At 27.7% G+C, this 18,865-nt stretch overlaps 2 protein-coding genes and 1 long non-coding RNA gene across 5 annotated transcripts in view; 2 read left to right on the plus strand and 1 right to left on the minus strand.

Moving 5' to 3' along the window:
* LOC111039829 (cilia- and flagella-associated protein 20-like) overlaps positions 1-2,597 on the plus strand; it is an 18,816-nt gene extending 16,219 nt beyond the window's left edge. The window contains exons 2-3 of the mRNA XM_022323474.1: positions 844-1,035; positions 2,232-2,597. Of these exons, the coding sequence (XP_022179166.1) occupies positions 844-1,035; positions 2,232-2,597 (558 nt within the window). The remainder of the gene's footprint in view (positions 1-843; positions 1,036-2,231) is intronic.
* Positions 2,598-8,388: 5,791 nt separating this feature from the next.
* On the minus strand, positions 8,389-10,559 carry LOC111039828 (E3 ubiquitin-protein ligase MARCH5-like). Its single transcript, XM_022323473.1, has 7 exons — positions 10,504-10,559; positions 10,087-10,192; positions 9,646-9,757; positions 9,180-9,310; positions 8,931-9,121; positions 8,678-8,852; positions 8,389-8,604 (listed from the first exon to the last, which is right to left on the minus strand). The coding sequence occupies exons 1-7, from the start codon at positions 10,557-10,559 to the stop codon at positions 8,482-8,484; spliced, it is 894 nt and encodes a 297-aa protein (XP_022179165.1). The 3' UTR covers positions 8,389-8,481.
* Positions 10,560-11,186: 627 nt separating this feature from the next.
* On the plus strand, positions 11,187-14,860 carry LOC111039827. Of its 3 annotated transcripts, none has more exons than XR_002605138.1 (5): positions 11,187-11,533; positions 11,594-11,856; positions 12,225-12,298; positions 12,392-12,496; positions 14,330-14,860. It is a non-coding gene; the product is annotated as an uncharacterized LOC111039827 (long non-coding RNA). The 3 variants fall into 3 exon arrangements; XR_002605137.1 differs by having other exon boundaries at positions 11,187-11,477; XR_002605136.1 differs by having other exon boundaries at positions 11,193-11,856.
* Positions 14,861-18,865: the final 4,005 nt, after the last annotated feature.

The raw sequence follows: 18,865 nt of genomic DNA on the forward strand, positions 1-18,865 counted from the left end.
TTATTGGCAGCCCGGAGTTCCTATTCACATGACGGTGTCGCGCAGAACGGAGAACTGGCGTACCCTTACATAATATTCGCATTTGGCCGTAGCCTTACAATGATATCATAACAGGAGGGGCTCAATATATTTAGTCAGCATATTCTATATATTATGTTTATAAAGTATATAATAATATATATGTACATGTATATATGTAGGCTATACGTATATAGGTGACAAAGTATAAGTGACGATGTCACCATCGTTACAGAACTATTTGGAAAATACATAATGATCAATTACTTATTGATAAACCACTGACACCAGCGAGTAATTATATCTCAATTACACCAGAAAAATGAGTGAAAGTACTAAAAATACCGAAACAGTAGTTGTAAATCAAAATCTGGATCTTTCGATAATAAATAAAACACCCAGGCCATTTATATCTAGAAAACTGCCCAGCGATATTCTTCAAGTGGTTATGACTAAAGTAATTACATCATATTTTATATATATAAAAAAATACGAACATAGCTATTAAGAAATATATAAAATTATATATATATTTTTTTTTTTTATGGAAAGCGATGTTGTATATTCAGCATTTATATTACATTATATTACACGTATTTATATTAACTTAAATCAGCAATATCACATTACGATCGGTGGGGACAGTCCATCGATTATTATGGAATAGAATTATAATGCACACCATTACGATTTATGCTGCTAATAATAAAGGTCTATAAAACACGTTTATGTTATTATTTATATTAATAATAGTTAACATAATATATATTAATATAAGTTAAACTGGTTAAAAAAAATATTGAGCATGCTTATTGGTATTTTCAGTGCAAAGAAGGAGAAATGCAACATGTTCAAGACGACGAGCTGAAGTCCAACGTGCTCCAGATACAGTCACCAAATGTGAACGCCTGTTGTATAACCTGTCCGATGAATCCCAAAGCATCTCTCGGTATTAAGCTGCCCTTCGTGACGTTGTTGGTGAAAAACCTTGGTCGATTTTTTACGTTTGAAATCACGGTACATCAATATTTTATAGGTAATAATGCTTGAGCATCTTTGGGTGGGTAGGGTGCATTAGCGCCCTATTTTTTCAAATCTGATTCTTTGGCTTGCTATTAAATATACATAAAATATCAGTCATCATTTCTTTCGGGGGTTTAAATCAGATATCGAGTTAGTATTTTCATTTCAAAAATGTTAGATTTAATCTGACTATTTTAAACTACAGACTACCAAGATAAAATGTATAACAGAAACAAAATATGTATACCTACTACAAGAGTGAGTTGAGCGATAAAACTGATAAGCACTTAGTTAACACCTGCAATCAAACCCACCGGTTTTACGTATTTATGCTTATTATTTACGGTAGAGAGGCTCACTCCAAACTACCCAACCTTCACCCGTAGGTCATTCAGACACTTTAAATTGTGACATTAATAAAGTAACAAAATTAATTACCCTCTTCAAAACCGAAAAATAAAGTTTAAAACTAGCATAAACGTTAAATGGTTTTCTTTAATTTCACGGTTTCCTATTAAATTAAATTAAAGTGTTTTTTTTTATGTAAATATATTTAATTAATAATCGATTTTTTTTTTGATTTTTTAAGTCATTGCCAATTATAAATAACTTACCCTGTTTTCGTAATAAGCGATTACTAAAATATAAAAACTGAAATTTTTGTTGGCGAAGAAGAAAGTGTAAGAGAAATTTTCCCTCATGACTTGAGAAAAATTGAAAAATATTGCAGCTTGGTAATCACTTTAAATGCCCTGGAATAATTTTATCACCAACAATAAAAACTGAAATTACGCCATTTTAGTAATGTCTCTAACACACGTGAGCTTACCTTTCACTTGGTATATAATATGTCACACTATTATTACAGCTTTATGTGTGTTCCCCATCCCCATATAGATCAATAGTTATAATAATATCTTACTACCTATTAGGTACATAGGTAACTATTAGGTTTCCATTAAAAATTCTATAAAAATTTAAAGGTAAAATACATCTAAAAACAGTCCTAAAGCACACTATATGTGGAGGTATAGAAAATAACATAAAATTTAAAATTGTCCAAAATGTGTTGATTTAAACTGTGAAATTGTATGATAAAAAAAAATATAACATTTAATGGACGGAAATTTTTTTTGTCTTCTGTTTCGTCTAACGGCCATTACCACCTCTGTTGCTATACGTGTACATAGATTTTGGACAGCGAAAACATTCGCCGGCGTTTGCGCACAAGCAACTATCATACCATCAAAAAGCAAAGCATGTTCATGATCACTATGCCATTTTGCATGAATGAGGGTTGGAACCAACTAAACATGAATTTGGCTGAGATCACAAGTGACTCTTTCAAAACGACCTACGTGGAGACAGTCCGCATTCAGGTGCACGCCAACTGCCGACTGAGGAGAATATACTTCAGTGACTTGTTGTACAAGGACGATCAGTTGCCAAACGCGTACAGGATGCACGGGACCAAGGACGTGAGGGAGAAAACGAAGAGCATGCTAAAAAAAAAAGCGATGGTCGTTGACCAAAAATCGGCGGGCGACAAGTTGTAGAGTCGGCTATAAAGTATACATACCAATAAACGACTCACTAATTGGAACACTTCTTTTCCGTGTAATATTTGCAATGATGGGATGCATGCAATACGTTGGAGTTATTTAGTACTGTGTAAAAAACCAAAATGTGTAATTTTATTAATATAAATACATGATAAATACGATTACATAACATACTACAATTATAATGTAGTCCGTATTTATGGTACACTTCACAAAAAACATATTTTACTTTTTTATGGGAATAAATGTAAGCTAAAAGACACAAATTTGATGAGTTTAAAAAACAATAAATTATGAAAATATCAGCTATGGACATTACATTTGTATTAAACTTATTAAGTATGCGTTTTACTCAAAAATGTAAATTTGTGTTCAAGTTTTTTATAGAGAATGTAGTTCGTTCGATCTTGACTTATTCACATTGTACTGCAGATTATTCATCAACAAAGATATTTTCAAAACGTATTACATAATTTGATCTTCAATAAATTTGAAAAATGGCCAATTAATATTAAAAATTTTAGTTTCAATACAATTAAGAAAAGAAAAAGCAAGAAGTGAATAATAAAATATTTCTCAAGTTAACTTAAATAAAAAAAAACATGGGATAGATAATTACGACAGGTTATACTGAATGGTGGTTGTAGAATAAGATTTGGAAAAATTATGAATACTAAGTAATGAACTCTTAATTGTTAAAGATATTGGGACAGTTACAGTCATATACAGTCAACATTAATACAATTTTTTTAATTTAAAAATAGAATTAAGAATAGTAGAAATAATTAATAACAGTAACGAAGAAGATTACTAGTTATCATATGATGATCCGTCACCTCCCTTCTAGCCCACCCAACCACCTTCAAGTTCAATACAAATACAACAGGATGATGTTTCTAACGAAAATAAAGGATACATGTGAATTACGTCCATATCTAAAAAAAATTCCAGAAGCGAGGAATTACTGATGTTTACCAGTCCTTTATAGAATACTCAAATATGAAAAACGAAGTATAGAAACAACTCCTAATGAGTATAATCAACGAAAAAAATGTTCCTAATAAGTTTGCTACCCGAGATTGAATCAGTGACGAACGCACAAATGAGTTCGTTTAGGCATAGAATTCTGCAGCTGATTGATGGTATTATGAATCCATATCTATATCTACAGCTGGCTCTACCACTAATTGTTCAACATACACAAACATGCCCTCTTATGTCATCACATTCATCACCAACTATGACTTCTCAGAGTATTTCTATCTTCAACGACCCAATGTCAGGTTAGGGCAAGCATAACTTAAGGAAGATAGAGATAATGGAAAAATTAAATGATTAAAATCAATAATGTACATATTATTTTTTCAATAAATAAATAAAAGATTGAAAATGTAATATGGATGTAAGACGTAAGTATCTAAATTATTCTTCATCAGTATGTTGGAATGTTAATACAAATGCATATGTTCAAATTTAAGTAAAATCTGAGGATTGTCTATACATTTTAGTATAAAATCTTAATATTTACATATATTTATTACTTAATTATTCGTAATTGATTATTTAATAATCTATATTCCCTTAATAGGTCAGAATATGTATGCTATTAACTATTTTTTTTATACATAATACCTACTTTATTAATAATAAAATAATATAATATTTTATATAATAATTTGATGAAAAATTATTTATAATTTATTTGTGATAAATTATTAATCATTAATAATTTTCTTTATTCGAATCACCGGTGTACATAAATGTATTAATTTTTATGTGGTATAGGCAATACAAAATACTGTATAATCGTTGATTGATTTGAGGACCTAAACTAACCACTGGGTTTTTTTATCAATTGACTTATTGAGGAGTTTATCATTCTTTCATAATAAATTTAATAAGATGAGTATCTAACCTAACCTAACGATTTAAGATATTATTATTATATTTAAAAAAGGTATAACTTAAATCTTTAACCGTGCCGATCCATGTTTATTTTGTTTGTATAATATTATGGTGTATACTCAGCCAGTCAGCATTCAGCGAATAGTGAGTACACGTTTTATGCGTCCGTAAGTCTGCTTTTTAGTATACTTTTTAATAGTACTGTAGTAGGTATATGGATCTATTGTATCTGCAAGTTTGCTGTTAGCTATTACTAATTCCTAATTGTGTGGTTAATATGTGGTTATAGCCGTAGAGGTACTCTATAAGTATCTATAACTTACAGTGAAAGTGCTGCTGATGACTTGATGTTCGCTCACGAAGGATCTAAAACCATTCTTTAGGATCTTCGGAGCATAATATTGATAGCAGAGGGTGGTTAGTTGTTCTGTTAAGTGTTACGCCACAGTGGTACTCAGGATTCTAGTGAATAACTCTATAATTCGATTTTCTCTTTAATTATATTTACATATAAAATGTATTTTGTTTTGTTATCCCCGGGGCCATATTTATGAAGGACAAACGGGACATTTGCAAGGGGCCCACTCGAAAGAGGGGCCCACCGAATTCAGCCATATAAAATTAACTATATACCGTTTTATCATATTTTGGGCATACGGCTGAGTATTTAACCATTATTATAGTTGAAATAGTTTAGAACTTTGGTAAAAATATTATTAAAAACTGTGTTGGACAGTCATACGACAATGCCAGTAATATGGTAGGAAAGTACTCAGGATTAAAAACAAGGATAAGAACACTAGCTAATTTTGCACTATTTTTACCGTAATCGTAAGCGGCACACTCTTTAAACCTGTTCATGCAGTTGACGATTATAACGGCGCAGTTGAATATTTTAGTACAATTCAATCTGTTTATAACTTTTTTTCGTCTTCAACTCATCGTTAAAAACTTTTATGTCAACATCTAAAACATAATGAAACCCTAACTATTAAATCGTCTTCGCAAACACGGTGGTCCGCAAATGCTAATGCAACTAAAGCATTTCATATTTTATCTATTTTGTAAGAAATATCTCAAGATAAAAATGAAAACGGAAATACTCGATTTGATGCAATTAACATTTTGAAAATATTGAAAAAAAGGAAAACTACTATATTAACAATTATTGCGTGGGATGTTATATTACAACGAATAAACATAACTTAAAAAAATCTTCAGAGTTAGACAGAAAATTTATTTTCAATAGTAGTGCCATTGTACAACTCCTTAATAGATTTCATACAATATGTTTGCGAAAACTTAGGTGATTAAGAAAGCGAATCTATAGAACTTTTAAATAAGGATATTGAATATCTGAGTTCTAGAAAAAAAAAAAGGACACCAAAAAGTAAACACTTAGATGATACTGATTCTGAAGAAAGACAACAAGATCCAAGAGCTAAGTTTATTAGTGATATTTATTATGTTATTTGTGATAAATTTATAGCTGAATCAAATAAACGAAAAATTGCCTACACCAAAATAGAAGAAAAATTTTTGATTATTGTTCAATAAAAATCCTGATAGAAATGAAAATGTTCAAGGTTCATTTTATTTAAATTTTGAGTAGTTATATTGCTAATTTATAAAATATGTATAGAATCTACAAAATATAATACATTATTAGGTTATTTATATGTTATTCTAAATTTTAAAACAGTATCAAATTTGTTTCCCTAAATGTTCTCTAGCCTATTAATAATGTTAATATAAGGTACATCTTACATTATTTTGATTTATTACTTTGATTTTGAGAGTTACTATCCTAAGTGCTAAATTAAAGAAGCATAGTCAAAATGTGATCAAGCTGATGAGAAGCATTACATTTTAAGAGCTGTAATTTTAAATTGCCTAAATATTACATCTTAAACAGTGTTACGCTAACTTAATGGTGAAATTCAATATTTAAACAAACACAAGCTCAGAATGATAGAACGATTAAAATATTAATTGCATACTTCAACAACCAAATATTTAACATATTTTTAATTTGAATTATCATGTTCGGTTTGTATAAGACTTCAGACATTATAAATATATTATGTCTATGATTCTATAAGATCAATGAACTTAACATAATATAAACATTATATCTATAAACAAAAACGTGATATAAACCAACATGCATTTAGGTACATATACCCAATCACCTAATCTAACCGGGCGGTACTGGTTTGCGCACAAATACCAAAAAGACAACTTTTTTGGGCACAAAATTACCACTCGTTTGGGAACAGTTGAGCCGTAAACATGCACATGGTTTGCGCACAGTTACCTTTTGGCCTGACCTTTTAATACCATCTTAATAAGTAAATTATTAAAGTACCTACATACATTTTCCTTCTCACTTAACAGACTTAGGACTGTCTATGAATATATTCATAGGTGTGGTTAAAAATGCACGTTAATACTTGCTTATTATTAATAATAATTGTTAATAAATTATGTTGAAAATGCATATAATATAATGTTTGTGTAAAATGTGTTAATTTTAATTTTAATATAGTGATATAGACCTATAGTCGATATGATTGGGAAACGTGTCTATTATTTTCAGTAATAAAACTGTTACGAATAAAGGTGCTGTGTGTATTTTGTTTAAAGAGCAAAAATATAGAAAATATTCTATATTCTAATATTCTATATAAAAATATTCTTATAAGACAGCAATTTTCAAATAACTATTTATAGAAAATAATATTAGTATAATATAGTATACATATATAATATCATTTTTATAAGATATATAAATTTAGAAAAACTACTTATATAAAATATTTATTTTGGCGCAAATGATATGTCATTTTTAACAGTTGACAGTTAAGTTAATGAAAAGCCAAAAGTAACTAGTTAAGTTAAAAAGTCAATATAAAATTAACTTATTAACTTAACTTTAACTTTTTAACTCGTTAATGCCCAGCCTTGCATTTTTGCACCTTTGGTACTTATGTCATATAGCCTTATTTTCGTGTGCGCAAACCAGTTGTACATTTAGGATAACCGTGTGCGCAAATGAGTTCCGATTTTTCAGGTAAAAATTATAAAATGTGCGCAAACAAGTTGCAGCCATCTAACCTGCATTACTTCACCTGTTTGTTATCGACAACATAATTTAGTTATGATCTCTATAATTGTCGTGACAGTATGCAACAGTACAAGTAAATACAATTATTAGAGTTTCAGTCTTCAATTTTAAATACTTAGATGTTGTATTAAATTGTTATAATACATTCAACTTCCAACAAAATATACAATTTAACATGAAATGTTAATCATGAAGACAGTTGCACTTTATAGTCAGCACCGCAAAGTCGTTTCTGCAATACACTAATATTATTGTATTCTTTATTAATATTATAATATAACTTCATAAAAATATGTAAGGAAGCAATCAATATTTGCAGCTAACAATAGGAAACATTACATGAACTCAACTGGTGAAAACTGATGGCTTCACCGAAAGTAAAAGGAGTTTACATCTTTGCAACAACTTGTCAGGCAAGAAATGAAAAAAAAACAATTTGTATTTATTTAAAAAAAAAATGTATTCTTAAACATACTTTCTTGAAATATCTAACTATCAATAATAAATAATAATAAGTGATTCACAATAAAATTTAACCAAACCTAATCTAACCTATTTAATATATGAATTGAGTATCTTTTTCATACGAAACTGTTTATGAACAAAGTTATCTTATTCAATAACAATATTCATATCTTAGATATTATTTTTTCTGGGCTAAGTTTGTAAACATTTGTATGTTTGACACTAAATTATTTTAATTTACTCTTAATTCTTTTTACAAATGTATTAATAATATGCAAATAATTTCCTTTTAAAAATATGTTTACATATTTATGTACAGTATTAAGATGTTTAATTATGTTTCAAGTGATGTAAACGAGTACTGGATTTTTGTACAGATTTTTAATTATTTTCATCATCAGTTATAGGGTATTCAAGGACTTTAAGTGTTTTTTCTCTAATAAGATTTTGTTGCCTTTGATATATTCTGATTGCCCCTTTTACTGCAATGTAGACCAACCCACCCTGCAATAGAAACATAAATATTATAAATGAACACTTGCATTAATATTGAGTACAATATTTATAAAACACTTACCAATAAAGTTTTTTGTAAGGATGAATATGAACAACTGTGAAATAATAAATTTCCAACTGTCACTGCAGAAGTCGGCAATAAAAGTGCAGCACAAAGAGTAGTATCCGGAATATCGATTGAAAATACTCGTTGTCTATTCCTTAAATTATTGACAGGTTCGTTGACAGGTTCACACCTAAAATTCAATACAAATACAATAAGTAATGAACTAATTAAACCACCATAAACATAAGTAAAATATAAAATGGTTTACACAAACGAAGGCATGATAGTTCTTAACAAGGGAAGTTGTGAGGTAAGTCTCCAAATAAATAACATCAAGTTTTCTCCCCAATTCTTCAATTTTCCAAAAATTAGCCAGAAAGGGATTGATGCTGACACCAAGAGCAAAATATATGGATTTGTATTTTTCATCATCGTTATAGCTTCTCTTTTACCCATCACCTAAAATAAATTTATTTTTAACTTCTATATACATTATTATCAAATATTAAAAATTAACCTGAATTATTGTTAGTATTCCATAAGATGCTGCTGACCAACAGAAAGCAGTGATCGTAACACCAACTGTTAAAAACGGACTTATAAAATTAGCTGCACCATCAAGTATGTCTAATAGCAGAACTAAGTAATCTGTAAAATTATAAAACATAAGATAATACAAACACGTAAACTGTAATTAAATACAATGAAGATATAATATTTTGCAAGCAGATTTTTCAAATCGTAGTGGATTTGGAAGTTAAAAATATGTTTTCGAGTCATTAAAATTGGCTGGTTAATGTTAAAAATGTTTATATCAAAGTGAAAGTTATTCAAAATAGAAAATTGAACTGACGTAATGTAAAATATTTTTCCTAGGAGAAAAATTTAAATATTGAATTGAAAAAAGAAATATTTTATCAATTTTAGCTATTTTATTCCCATAAAGTTTTAACTATCATCAAACCTAACTCTACAATACTTACTGACTTTGTGTTGCTCAATATATTGTGTGAGGCATAGAGGGCAATGTGCTTTAAAGAAAAGATTTTCCTTCAGTTTTTCATCAATCCAACGTAGAACACAACCCTGGTGAACCTAACATAACAATTGTATATGTGTGAACACAACGCTAGACCAAACATTATTATTATAGTTTAATTGAATAAATCACAGGCACATGAAACATTAATTGTCATAAATGTCAACTAGCTATAATGTAGTAGGTCAAACATGTGTACATAGAACATAATATATCTATGGTATTGTTGAGTACCAATATAGTTACATAAATTTAATAGTATGAGAGAAATCTAATAAGAATCTAGTATTTAAAATTAAATATCAAACAGCAAAATTGCAATATGGTTTTGATTACACCAACATATCCATTAATTTTTGATCCAAATATACATGTATATAATTACCCATCGTGTAGAAGAGCGACATTTACATGGTGACACCCATTCTCTATTATTTTCATAATCATCATTGTCATCATCAGTACACAAACAAATCCAACACATTTTTGGCCTGGAATATAGTAATACATACTAAAACATTACTTTATACTACATTAATACAAGAGATAGAATAAACAATATAAAATTAATACTAGGTTATATGACATGTGAGCCTTATTGTAATATGATTTTTATGGAATAAACAGTATGGGTAGAAGTTGAACCTATTATAATGAATATTTGCAATATTAAAATTAATAATTTAGAATGTTTGTTTTGATATACATAATCTATTAATGATTAATTTCATATAAGAACATACTTTAAATTGGCAACAGAATTAATTTCATCTCTAATAATCAAACATTATAAATAATTTACTCAGATGTTTCTTGACTGCTGGAAGTTGAACGTTGGCCGATAATTGAGCTCTCCATTTTCAAAAGATGTCGATTAAGTGATTTACTTAAAAAGTGACTTCACTAAACTTATCTTTCTACAAAGATTTAAATCAATTAGTCACTTTGCGAAAACACGGCTTTGAATGTACAAAACACCTATGTCCTAATATTATTATATATTATTAAGTAAATACAAAGGGAAATAATACAATACTGTATAATACGTGAATTAATAGGACATAAACACAAAGTTACTGTCTTAGATTCTAAAAAACGTAAGATGTCTTCATTAATTATTAATTATTGCTCTCGAATATAGTTATTACAGAATTCTGGATTTATCGATCAATTTTATTGTTCGTAGAAACTTTAGAAACACTGAATACAAGTCAGATATTGTTATCTCAAATTTTTTTATCAATAGCTATCAAAACGTAAAACATGTAACGACTATCATTCCTGATCTATTTTACTAATTACTCAAGATCAAGAATAATATAATACGAAATTAAACAAAAAAAAATTTTGATTAAATATGTTTTAATTCAGCGGGCCTGAATAATAATTTCACTGTTATTCCAAGCCGAACGATTATAGTTTTGTCTTTTGTTCCATGATACCGAGTTAAGCGTTCTTTTCGATAGTACGGCCAGCGAAGGTGAGCCGTGATCGTTACGTTAATGTTCGGCCATCCGGAGCATTGGTATCGTGGCTCACTTTTCACTGGCCGTATTAATGATAAAAACTGTATTTACGAATTACATGCTGTCTGGCGCGTAACTTTAATTCGGATTATTTATTTTATTATTCTAATCGTTTTAATATTACGTTGTACACGATTGCTGTGAATTTTTATAATTATTTTTCATGTTCTTTGGCCGTGGCACGTTCCACTCTTTTGTACTGCCGCGCTCGAGCCCTCCTAGCCACTGTCGTTCGATTATCGCCGCGATTGTACGTACATGACAGGTGTACGCTTCTCTAAATCCCAATCAATTACATTCATTTGTGTATTAAGAATCGTAATTTGTGTTTTGTACATTTACTGAGCCTTTCTGTTTTTCCTTCAGACGATGAAATCAGTTTTGGTTGTTGCACAAATCCAAAGACGTGCCTGCCGAGAGCAACGGAATTTATTCCGCTTGTGCATCCACTATTTCCACAACACAATGGATTAAGCTCTATTATATCATGTGCCATTGACTATAGTTGAATTTAAGCTTGCTGTTTTAACCTCACTTCACGTTCTACACCGCCGACAGTTCACAAAGCACGTTACAACGGAAATACGAATTGCCATAGTTTGCAACTTGACAAACGCAACGATTAAGAAGTAAGAATAACGACTATGTTTAAATGTTCAATATGTATTACTAATAGTATTATTCAAATATTCAATAATACAATATTAAATTCAATATAATATTAAGTTTCTAAAAACTAAACCATAACTTAAGCCAGCTTATTTAATTTTTGAATGTTTCTCGGTAGTATTAATTGCCTTTATTATTATGTCTTTATGTTCATTGTTTATTTATTTATTTTTAGAGATTTTCATTGATTAGGCTATTTATCTATGTACATAGTAATTTATTGACAGCGATTTCATTATTTGTAACACAATTGCTTGTGCCATTTAGTAATCAAGCTACCCAATCTTACAGTAAATACCTACTAATTACTATTAACATCAATTTTCAGTCATACTTCAAAATGTCTATGAATATGATACATAAATGATTAACCGAAGAAGAAAAAGAACAGTATACTTCCAGGTCAGTACTACTTTCAAAAATATAATATCATAATAGCATACACCTACTTATGTGTAATTTTAAAACTTTATTTTTATTTTTATGTTTATTTAGAAAATACAAGGTAAAGAATGCTGTACACTTATCAAAGAAGTTGAATACTCTTACCTTAGCAATACAACAAGAATATCTAGAAGAAACTAGTATTGAGAGACACGAGTATGTTAATTTTGTAATATAATTTGTATACTTCTACAGTCTTTGGTTTTATGTGTCTTACAACACAGGTAGGGGGGTCCTTTTTTTCTCTATTCCAAGGTATTTTAATCCCCCTAATTAATTTGATCTATTTGCATCTGCCTTTAATCTACACCAAACCAATGTTAATCAGAGTCACTGTAATAGACGTGTTAAATTTGATTTAAATTATATAACATTTTTGTATTCAAAAAATATTGCTGTACAAAGAAGGTTTGTCTGCTTATATTACTATGTATATTTCATGATATTGTTGCTATTAAAAAAAATTAGGTACCTACTGATTAGGAACTCATTATTTTGATGTTCCAACCACCATACTGTAATTGTAGCTTATAAATTAAAAATAAAATAATGTTGAAATCTAACAAAATAATCAAATTAATTTTACCTATATTTAATGGTTCACAATTAAATAAAAATAATCAAATTCATTATCAGACTATAATTAATAACCAGCACATATAATATCAAATATTATTCATTTCATCACACAGATGTCTTTATTATACAATAATAATGGACGATCAGCATTTGGCCTAATTTTATATAAAATCATTCCTTGTGAAATTCACACTACAAATATGTACCTACAGAATTGGTTTGATATTTTTCCTTACACAGCATTTACCCTAGTTGAGTAAATTCCTGATTTTCAATAGGTAAACTATAAAACATATTCATATAAGGTGCTTATGAGTCAGTGTTTCCTAACTGGTGTGCTGCGGCACATTGGTGTGTCCCAAAATGTTACGATTATTAACGTTAAGTTAGACTTTAACGTAAAATTTCGGTAATTGGTTAAAATATTTATAAAGGTTGGGAAATATTGGTATAAGTAATAAACCTAACTAAATTAACTGGGTTAATAATATGCTACTAAGTACTAACCAAAAAAATTGCATCAATTTCCCAGTTTCAAATCTGTTTGAACATCTAAAGGCACAGGATATTGTCATTATGATTATAATAATAATTTAAAAATAAACAGTTATTATTTAATTGCATTAAAATTTGTAACAAAGTCTTTATTAAAAAATTTTCATTGTTACAAAAAAGTAAATATACTTCATTTAACATACAAATTATTCAATAATTTGCAAACCGAAAAGATAACAGATTAACAATTAGAATATTAACTTGGTGTTCACAAGAACACCTTGGTTGAAGAAGGAAAAAAATTAACATCAAGTGGCAAAAGGATATAAAACTTATTTGTAAGTAGATATATTTAAATGTGAAAAGATTCCAAATAAATAAAAAGTATTTTCTGGACTACAATTTTTTTTATAATTTTTTAATGTCTTGTAAATATTTTCAAACTTAAAAAAAGGGGGTTTCTAGAAGGTCACTGTAATGAATGATATAATAACATTTAATACGAATTTCGATTCTGAGCGGAGAGCTATGTCAGTCTAGGATATTTTAAATTGTTAATTATATTATTGATTTTTTTGATAATTGTTATTGTTTGTTATTCCTGTTGCTTGTAGAAACTATTAGAAACTTTAAATTCCTACTAGAAATATGCTATTGAAGGAAATCGAAGCACTTTTACTGCTCCAAACTGTGATGACAGAAATAAAAATAAAAACCCACATCATTGTTAAATCAATACATTCATGACTCCACTCAGAATCTAAAAAAGTATATTTTTATACTGTTTCATGGGCTGGATAATATGGCTAATGTCATATAGTGTATGTTCACAATATATTTAAATGTATTGAATATCTGATTGTTTATATATTTACCTTGTTATCTTATCTTGTTTTATTTTTTTATGTACCTTAGAACTACAATAGAACATACTTCGTGGCAATCTTCAGAGCAGGAATTTGGGATTAATGTTGAAGCTACTGATGAAGTCAAAGTAAAAACTGAGCAAGAGACTAGAATTAGATCTATACCTGAAGGTGATATATTTTCAAACTACATAGACAATTATGACAGACAACATATTTGTAAAATATGCTATGTTAGTTTTGATTATTTTGACGAATTTTTAGTCCATATAAATTTAATACATGCTAGTAAACCATATGTATGTAATGTTTGTGATGCACGATTTATTCTTATGGCACATTTAAATGAACATCGGAATAAACGTAATAGATATTCGTGCACTAGAAATTAATCTGTTCGTCTTGCAGAAACGCAGACTTCTTCTGAAACTAAATCTCTTAATCATCATAATATTTTTACGTTTCAAATTACATCAATGTAATTTGTGTATTAAATCACTACAATATTGTAAAACTTAAGTTATATTTCTATTGTAATTTTTAATTTTAATTTAAATAATTTTTTCTATTATTTTATTGTAACACCAAGACGTGACAGCAATAAAATGCATTTTCAAATAAAATATATTTTTTGAGAATAATATTTCAGTATCATCATTAGTATTTAATAGTAGCACAAATCGACATATTTATAATTATTTTTATAATAATTATAAGTGATTTCTGCAAGATGTCTTGTTATTGCTGGTATGTCTTCTAATTATTATTTATTTGTGTCACATTTAATGTCAATATAAAATAATGAGTTTTTACAATGATTATCGGTATTTCAATGTTTCCTCCACTTGTTTTTTTTTTTGAGATACTGTGTTTCAGTCAGTGAACTATCCTCCTAAAATAAAAAAAATAATGTAAGTAATATAATATGTACAAATTATATTTGATTTTGAGTATTAATACAGTAAAAAAAAAATATATTGATTTGTTTATTTAAAATAATGTACTTTAGCTTATTGCGTTTGTGTATTGTTTGAGATTTTTACTTTTAATTTTTGGTGTGTTTGTGCCGTTTGTGGGGGAACATCATAGATTCATGGTTCTATTGAGCAATTATTAGGTTGCCTTGTGATTACTGAATAGATGATAGTTTTACTAATTAAGATATTTATTTTAACACCATTGCCACTTGCTAATTAGTACCTATGCCTGCTTATTTTGGTATGAACAAGGAGATTCAAAGTATGCAATCAGATAGCAGTGATAAGGCTTGTAAAATCATTAGGTGTAAACAATACACAACAACATTCCTAATTAGCAAAATACGTGAGACATGACAGTCGGGTTAGAAATTCTTTTAAAATACTTGAAAATCAATAGATCAAGCTTTTTTGAAAAATGTCTTTTTTTATTTCATATTAGTTAACACTTATTTGTAAATGATTTATAGTTTTTTATACAATAACAATACATTTTAATTCAAATATATTTTGGAAGGATAATATTTCAGTTTCATATTAATATTTCATAATAGCACAAATCAACAATATTTTTTTTACAATAATTATAAAAGTGATTTTTGTAAGTAAGGTGTCATGTTATGCAGCTACGACTATTGATTAAGATTACTTATTTTTGTATATATTTAATGTCGTTAAGTAAAAAGCTAGTATAATGATTGTTGGTACATCAATACTTCTTTCACTGTTTTTTAGCAGTACTTGTTTTTATGTTTATGAACTATTTTACTAAAATCAATTAAAAATATTAGTTCGGTTGAAATACATATATTTTTTTATTTTTTATCATGTAATGTTGCATTTGTAATATTTACATTGTATGTACTTCACATTTGATTGTTGGCTTATTAGTTTTTTTAACTCCTTGTAGTAGTTAATTATTTATTATTGTTAAATAAACAAGTTTATACTGGTTAATTTTTAATCAATAGTTTAATGTTTGGACTTTTTATTTGATTATTATACCAACCTGCTTGGTGGACGGTAGAAATACACATTTTATTTTATTCTAATCACAGTCAATAACAATTATAATAATAATAATGAATATTATTTCAAATATTTAGTACTTGGTCCCTTAGATCATAATATCAGTCTCTAAAACGTTGATTTATGTCAAGTACCTGGAAAATTTTTTCAACATGTTTTGGAGTAAATTTATTCGATAAATAATACATGCTTTTTTAAATATTGTTTTTAGAGTTTTCGGACTTAAGTATGTTTATGTAAATTATATAAATAATTATTATTATAATTAAAATGTTGACATTTTTATGATTATTAAAATGTTACAATGAATGTTTAGGTATTTTGTGTTATTCAAAAAAATGACATATTATTATGTCTTGTCTTTGAAACACAAAAAATATGTATAACAAAAATTCAATTGAACTTTCTATACCAACTGACAATGAAGTGGATATCAGCTTACAATTTATTTTTACTTTCTGTATCAATTTTCCTGTGATATTAATTTTAATAATGATGCTCTGAAATCCTTTTATAATTATGTTACCATGGCAACCCCATGAAAAATATTCAGTTAGAAATAAATCAAAAATTAAATTTTTATCGTTAACATTAAAAATGTTAGTAGAAAATTCCCAATAAGTTCCCCCACTTTCATTAGAAATATGAATTCACCCGACAGTATCATAACATTTTTGCGAGCTTGTGCTAAAGATGATAGGGGATGAAAGGGTCTCTGCTCCAAATCGTTTTTCTTATGCAATTTATCATTGAATTCTAATCTATTACTTTGGTTGCCTTATTTTTTATCATTTATGTTTTGAGATTCAAAGATAACTATGGTTATGAATCATCACAGCATATTTCATATGAAACTTTCTCTTTGATATATTTCTTAATTGAAACATTCACCCTTCTTGAAATATCAAAATAAAACCTGACTCAACATTTGAATGTTAAATGGTAAATCATTTTTTTTTTTAATTATTAGAAATGAATGTACATTATTTGTATTATAGCTGAGACTAGAAACTGATACAATTTTTTTACAAAACTTGTGTTGCACTGATTATTTACAAATTAATTGTTAGCTAAATGTTCATTTACAGGTTTAAAATTTTTTCAGATTGGAAAATTGAATATTTATTGAGATTATGAAAGGTGATCCTTAAATTGAATTACTTATTTAACAAATATTCTATTTAACTACATTCAAATTAAAACTTATCTTATATATTTTTCAAATTAGCAACACAACTTTTAAGCAAATCTTTGTAAGATACATCGTCATTTTGTAAACATAATTTAGGTCTTTGAAAAATTTGAAATGTAGATAAAACAGAAAAGTTTATCAATATGTTCAATATCACAAATGTTTAAATTATTGAATTTGGAAAGTTAATAACTGATAATAGAAAGTGAAAGTAAATGTTTAACAATTGTACCTGTAGAAAAATCAATAAAAAAAACTGGTTTATAAAATTTTATAATATAATCATAAAATAAGTATAATTACGTATTGTTATTTTCATATCATAATTAATTACTTTACATTTTATTCTTCTCCGTAACTTTTCTTACAAGTCATAATAACATAAATTTTAAACCATTCACTTATTATTATTAAAATATTGGAAATCTGTAATTGATTCAGATTAGAGCTACACATACATTGCATAATACTTAAAGTACCTTTGATCAATTCACCACTGACTCCGTGTGGCACCTACTTTATGAATTAGGTATTCTCTAAAAGTTAAATAGGAACATAATTCGATTAAATAGTTTGAAATATAGTTAAAGGTATAAGATAATCATTCACATTCATTCCTAAATAGATACAGTTGTCAGTTTCCACATATAATAATTTGTCAACCTTTCAGTAGGTATTTGCACTCTTTCAATATTATGCCATGGGAATCTAAGTTACGCTTTGCATAAGAGAAAACTAATAGGGACAAATGGATGTAGCCATTTGGGCATTGTGAGAGTTGAACGTAAAACTAATTCGGTTTGAAACCTTTAGAAGTTCAACAAAATCTATTGGTACAAAAATGTCTAAATAAAAAAGATTTTATAGGTTCCTCCCAAAAAATTTTTATAGCTCAATTAACTTCATTTCAGATCTCTATATAAGCAATTTGTAATATTATAAAAGTCAAATAAATTGATAGTAAGCAAGTTGTTGACTCACCTGAAATTAGTGCGTTTAACGTTAATATCTGGTACACAAAAAAAAATGTTTTAATAATTTAAAGTTTGTTAACGAGGAACTCATTAACCTCACCACAAGAATACTTAATAGGATAAATTAATCAAATTGTATTTGTTGTATACTTACTTATTTCCTGTTAATCAATTTTACTCCTAACTGAAAAAAAAGTATTTGTTTTAAAAAATATGTATTAATGTAAGTTGTATGGCTTCAAAAATTCTACTTATTAATATTCTTTTAATTTTATAAATACAAATTATTACCCAAATTAATAGTTGTATTAATGTATACCATTGTATGATACTGATTAAAATCCATAAAAGCATGTCTGTGGTTAATCTAATTTTATTTTATCCATAATTTCAACTATATAAATGGTACCACA

This window comes from Myzus persicae, unplaced genomic scaffold (genome assembly GCF_001856785.1).
Source record: "Myzus persicae strain clone G006 unplaced genomic scaffold, MPER_G0061.0, whole genome shotgun sequence".
Classification (NCBI taxonomy): Eukaryota; Metazoa; Arthropoda; class Insecta; order Hemiptera; family Aphididae; genus Myzus; species Myzus persicae.